Below are 5,626 nucleotides of genomic sequence, written 5' to 3' on the forward strand. Positions count from 1 at the left end.
GGGGGGTTGGTGGCCGCCCCCCTGCCACCATTGCTGCCCGTGGCTGCCTGCTCTGCACTGCCCAGCCACCTCTCTGGTTTTCCTCCCTGCTAGCGGACAAGTGGGGTTCCGAGGAGGTGGCAGCTTGGCTGGAAGCGCTCGGTTTAGGGGAGTACAGAGACATTTTTGTCCGGCATGACATCCAGGGCTCTGAGTTGATCCTGCTGGAGAGGAGAGATCTGAAGGTACAACCACCCCCTCCACTGTGCGCCCCATGAGGGACTCCTGGTGAACAGTGTCCTCCATCCCTCCTCTCCCCACCCATCCCTCGGGGTGGGGCAAGGCACACACAGCCCCGGGGGCCTGAGCTTGCACCGCTTGCTGAGCTTGCACTAGAGGCTGGGAGTAGGGGAGGGGAGTGCCCTGGACCCTCGTCTTGCAAAGCTCTGTGCACCCGCACAAAGCAGGAACAACAGCACCATGTCCTCTCCTGCACCCAGGCACAGGGACATGCTTGCAAGAGGACAGAGAGCTCCTCACAAGGAACAAGATTTGGCAGGGCAAGCATGGGGAGCTGGGCTCTGCAGCCTTTTCCTGTACCTTCCCCCCCTCAGCAAGAGCCCAGGGCTGGCCCCTCTGAGCATGTCAGCTCCCTTCTTCTCCCCTTCCTGCAGGATCTGGGGATCAGCAAAGTGGGCCACATGAAGCGAATCCTCCAGGCCATTAAGGAGCTCAGCAGCCCGCCCTAGGGCAGCCCCTGCCTGGTGCTGCCCCTATGGACCAGGGGTTGGGCAGGGGGATCCCTGCCCCTGACCCATGTGTGTGGAGCCCCCTGCTTGCCTTGCTTTGTCTGTTTGTCCCTCTATGTCCCTGGAGCTGCTGCTTCTCCCCGAGTCTGTGGGGCTGGAAACACTAAGATGGAGGTCTAGCCCCACAGGCACTGCAGTGTGACCCCCATCCAGCCCCCAGCAGGGTCACTACAGAAGCTTGGGCTGCCACATGTAAGCCCAGGCTGGGGCCAAAGCAAAGATCCCCCTTCCCCACGTTGGTATTTAAGCTGTGTAAATAGTTGGAGAAAAGATACTCCTTGCTGCTGCTCGTGTGGTGTCATGACTTAGGGGAGGGTGAAGGGGACCTGGCCCCTTCCAGCATTCACCCCTCAGCTTCCTGCCCTCACCCCTTCTTGCTCCTCATCATGCAAACCCCCCTGGTCTCAACCTTCTGCCCCAACATAGCCAGGGGAACCACAGCATCATTTCTACCACCATGCCCTTCCTGTGCCAGCAGCCACCACCAGCATTTAAGAAACACAATATTTTATTGACAACTTTACAGTACTTTTTTTCCCCCCCCTCCTACCTCCCCTTTAGTTAAAATTGCTATTATTTATGTACATGGTGGTCCCCTGGCAGAGAACCCAGCTATTTACAGGCTATTTGCAGAGGCAGGGCCAGCAGCTCTTCAGTATCTCCTCCAGCTTGAGCATGTCCATGGGCGTGACTTTGGCAACCTCAAAGAAGACCCTGGAAGGAACCAAGTTGGCTTAGAGCTCAGCCACAGCCCTGACCCCCATCCACCAGGGCCCCCCAGCTCTCTGCAGCACCCAAGGGCACGTGCTGGTGGTGGCAGAGCCCTGTGGTGCTCACCTGTGCGAGTACTTGGTGCGCACGGCTTTCAGCTTGTCGTGGGGCTGGTACGTGAGCAGGAAGTTCAGCCTCTTCACCAGGGCATGCAGGTCCTGGGAGCAGTACCCACTGTAGTACTCCAGCGTGGGGGTCTGCACAGGGACAGCAGGGCTGAGCTGGGTCTTTTTGGTGACAGTACAGCCATCACCCCCCCACACACTCCTCCCTCTACCCTTGCACCCGTTATGCCCCTGGGGGGTACAGCAGGTTGGGCAGGCCCTTACCCAGCCCCCGAGGTTCTTCATGGTGAGTGCAAGCAGCAGGCAGCTGGCAGCCAGCTTGGAGGGACTCTCCCGGGCGTACTCGTACTCCTGCAGGGTCATCTCGCAGAGGAAGCGTGCCAGGGTCAGGGTCTCCATACTGGCTCGGGCGCACTGCGGCCAGGCAGGCAGGGACGGGCTCAGCCCTCGGGGCTGCTCCCCCAGCCTTCCTGGGGCTGGGAGCGCTGCCCCTGGGGCACAGATCCCACACCCCAGGGATGCTCACTGCCCCTCCAGGGAGCCCACACGAGGTGCCCTGATCCCAGCCCCCCCCCACACCCACCTTGGCAAAGCGCCGCAGGAACCGGTAGGGGATGGGGATGTTGATGTCGAACTTGAGGGTGTTGAGGATGCTGATCTCCATAGCAATGAGCTCTTCCCGCTTGTAGGCATCGTCACAGATATAGAGGAAGTCATCCACGCAGGGAGGGCACCGCTCCTGCTGGGGCACAGCTGCTCAGCACCTTCAGGGGCCTCAGCCTGGCAGCACTCAGGAAATCCCACCAGTCTGCCGGTCCTGTAAGGGCTCACGCCCTGCCAGACCCTGGAAGGGCTGTTACCACACCCAGTGGGCTTGAGAGTTGTCTATACTGCCCCAGGCCCTGGCTCCTAACTCCAAGCCATGCTTGCATGAGATGAACTCGGGCATCCTGGGGGGTCTCTGCAGAGCAGAGAGGAGCCAAGTCTCCCATGACACCAGGAGACAGGATCCAGCCCATCAGGACTGCACTCAACAGCCCTTGAGAAAGAAAGGGATGTCATGAGGACAGATGGCTGCTCCAGCAGCTCTCAGGGCAGTGGTCTGGCACTGTGGGGACCTAGTCCTTTACAATAACCCATGGGGACCAGGGAGGCTCAGCCCCCTGAGCCCCAGCACCCCAAGAGAGCACACAAGGAGTCACCTCAAATTTGGAGGCGATGAGGATGGCAGTGGAGCCGATGAGCTGCAGCTTGTCCCTCATGGTCACCACCTCCACCAGGTAGTGGTCCACCAACTTCACAGCAAGGTACAGTGTTTCGTGGTTCAGCTCAAAGTTCTCCTGCAACAATGCGGGCAGGAGAGAGTGTCAGGCAGAAGCTAGACCCACCTTCCCCTCCAAGGTTTCCCTCTTAGTGTTCAGAGGTGCCCAGGGCCAAGGCTCGGAGGGAGGGATGCAGGCTCATCCTCAGCCTGCACAAGCACCGGGGACACTCAAAGGAGCCTCTGCCAGCATGCTGAGGTCTCACTCTGAAGGCAGGGTGGGGACTGCTCTGCAGGTCCCTCCCCATGCCCACGTACCTGCACCTCCACCATCCAGTCCACCAGGATGGCACGCATGTCCCCACTGATGTCTGGCTGCTTCTCCATGTAGTCAGGGAGCATGAATTTCTCCTGCCAAGATACCAGCTGTCAGGGACCCACCAGGCACCACCATCATCCTCACAGGAGCGCCCTCCCGTCCTCCCCACAGGCCCCACCGGGTTCTCAGAGCCCCCAGGCAGCCATGCCCACGTGGCCAGCCTTTCTCCAGTCAGGGCTGCCACCCCTGGCCTGGCATTGCCCACCTCTCTTCCCTGCATGTATTCAAAGATGTCCTTGGCATACTCGGCATTGGCATAGGGGTCACCCAGCTGCTCCTTGTCAATGTCCTCCACTGCTGGAACCTGGTGGGATAAAGGAGGCAGCAGTGAGGGGGGAGGTCCCCAGGCCTTGCAGTTGCTGGTCATCCCTTCAGGGCAGGGCTGCTCCACCTCTGCACCTCCTTCCCCCTCTGCCCCCACCACCCTGCAGCTCCCACACCACCCCTATCTTTTGAAGGAAGGTGGTGGTGTGATTTACTCGTACCACCGAGGTCCAAAGCACTGCCTGGTGCCCCAGCATCACCAGCAGCAGCCACAGACCAGCACCATCAGGAGGAGACTGGGGCCTGGCTGCAGCCCAGGGGCTCTGCCCTCTCCTCAGAGAGCTTCAGTACCTGTGCAGGAACTGACTCCTCTGGCACAGGATCCTGTTTGGGCTTTGCAGGAGCCTCTTTTGGGGAGGTTTTCTTAATTGACCTGGAGAGAACAAGAGCATAAATTATTGCTGGGAGGGGGCCCGATCTCCTGGCTGAAAGGCATTATCCAGAGCCCCTTGCTGCTCCAAGGAAGAGGCTAAGCCACCCCTAAAATCACAGAACCACAGAACAGTTGTCGTTGGAAGGGATCTCTGAGATCCTAAGTCCAACCATCAACACAAGAACACCCAAACAAACACACACTCCACCAAAAAACACTCACAAAAACCCCCACAACCTCAGCCACTAGAGCAGGTCCTGAAGTGCCACATCTACACACTTCTTGAATCACTCCAAGGTTGGTGACTCCACCACTTCCCTGGTGGTGGAGCCTGTTCCAATGCTTGATAATCCTTTTTGGTGAAGATGTTCTTAATACCCAACCTAAAGTTCCCCTAGCACAACTTAAAGCTGTTTTATCTCCTGTATGTCCTCCTCATCTGCCTCCTGGTCCCCATTGCCCAAAGAGACCCTCAACGGGACAGGTTTGCAGGCCTTGCAGCATCCCTCCCCCCGTGCTTGTCTCCACCTCCCCTGGCTACTCACTTTTTCAGGTTGATCTCATTGTTCTTGGCCACCCCCAGGGCAGCATGGGCCCTCTGTGCCTTGTGTGGTGCCACTTTCACAACCTCCTTCTTCTCTGCCACCACCTGGTTCTTGTGAGCCTGTTTGATTGAGAATGTGGGTGTACAGAGGGAAGTGAGGTGTGCTCAGTGGGGAGAGCTCCTGTCGACAGGGCACTGGACACCCCCCACTCTGTGATGGAGGGTATACTCAGCCCCACTCCCACAGGGGGAGCTCACAGGGGACTCCAAACCCCTGATCCCCACAGGAGCACTCACATTGGTGATGTCCCCGAACGCTGACCTCTTCTTGGGACCACCCTGGGGGGAGGATGGAGACCTCTTGGCCTGACAACTCTCCTCCTGCAACAGAGACAGGAGTCAGGGGGCCAGCTGCCCCACAGGAGTCCCCCACACCCTTTGCCTGACTCAGGACTCACCTTCTCAGGGTTGGCATTCTCTGTAGCAGGGCCCACCTTGGCTGCTCGGGGCTGCTTGGTGCTCACCATCTTGGCATTGCGTGGCAACGGCATCCTCTCTTTTGGGTCCACCAGCGAGCTGGGAGCAGAGCAGGGCTTGCTATGGGCCCCCAGGGATGCCCTCGTGGCCCAGGGGCAGAGCCAGGGGCTCTTGCCCCTCCCTCGGGGGCAGCGCGGCAGGGACTGACCCCAGACCCCTCCCAGGCAGATGATGCCCTGAGGCAGCCCCAGGGAGGGTGCGGGGAAAGGCTGGTCTGCTCCTCTCGGGGGAGGGCAGCGTGTGGACCCCCATCAGCCCTACAAAAAGCACCCTGCTGGGAGAGAGGGGAGGCGGCTCCCGGCTCCTGCACCCGGAGAAGGATGCAGGGGCTCCTGCTCTTCTCCCAGCCCCGCTGGGGAGCTCAGGGGCTACCCGGGTGGAGAAAGAGCCCCCAGGACAGGGGCCTGCCCTCCCTCAGGACGCTGGGAACGGGCCCATCGGGAGGACAGTACAAGCCCATAGCGGGGAGACACGCGGAGCGTATGGGGGGTGATCAACACCCTTGGGGAAGGGAAGGTGTGAGTCTCCGGGGAACCCCCACGCAACAACAAAGTCCCGGCCGCGCCGCCCGGGGACCCGAGCCC

The 5,626-nt window shown here is 60.0% G+C and overlaps 2 protein-coding genes across 2 annotated transcripts in view; one reads left to right on the plus strand and one right to left on the minus strand.

Annotated features, from left to right (window-relative positions):
* Positions 1-728, plus strand: part of DGKK (diacylglycerol kinase, kappa) — a 22,480-nt gene extending 21,752 nt beyond the window's left edge. Inside the window, exons 28-29 of the mRNA XM_010003458.1 lie at positions 94-224; positions 654-728. Of these exons, the coding sequence (XP_010001760.1) occupies positions 94-224; positions 654-728 (206 nt within the window). The remainder of the gene's footprint in view (positions 1-93; positions 225-653) is intronic.
* A 683-nt stretch (positions 729-1,411) lies between these two features.
* Positions 1,412-5,056, minus strand: CCNB3 (cyclin B3). Its single transcript, XM_010003459.1, has 11 exons — positions 4,964-5,056; positions 4,803-4,886; positions 4,507-4,625; positions 3,880-3,961; positions 3,470-3,568; positions 3,204-3,296; positions 2,827-2,964; positions 2,208-2,363; positions 1,889-2,038; positions 1,626-1,756; positions 1,412-1,502 (listed from the first exon to the last, which is right to left on the minus strand). The coding sequence occupies exons 1-11, from the start codon at positions 5,054-5,056 to the stop codon at positions 1,412-1,414; spliced, it is 1,236 nt and encodes a 411-aa protein (XP_010001761.1).
* Between the last annotated feature and the right edge of the window lie 570 nt (positions 5,057-5,626).

Source organism: Chaetura pelagica, unplaced genomic scaffold, assembly GCF_000747805.2.
Source record: "Chaetura pelagica isolate M959 unplaced genomic scaffold, ChaPel_1.0 scaffold938, whole genome shotgun sequence".
Classification (NCBI taxonomy): Eukaryota; Metazoa; Chordata; class Aves; order Apodiformes; family Apodidae; genus Chaetura; species Chaetura pelagica.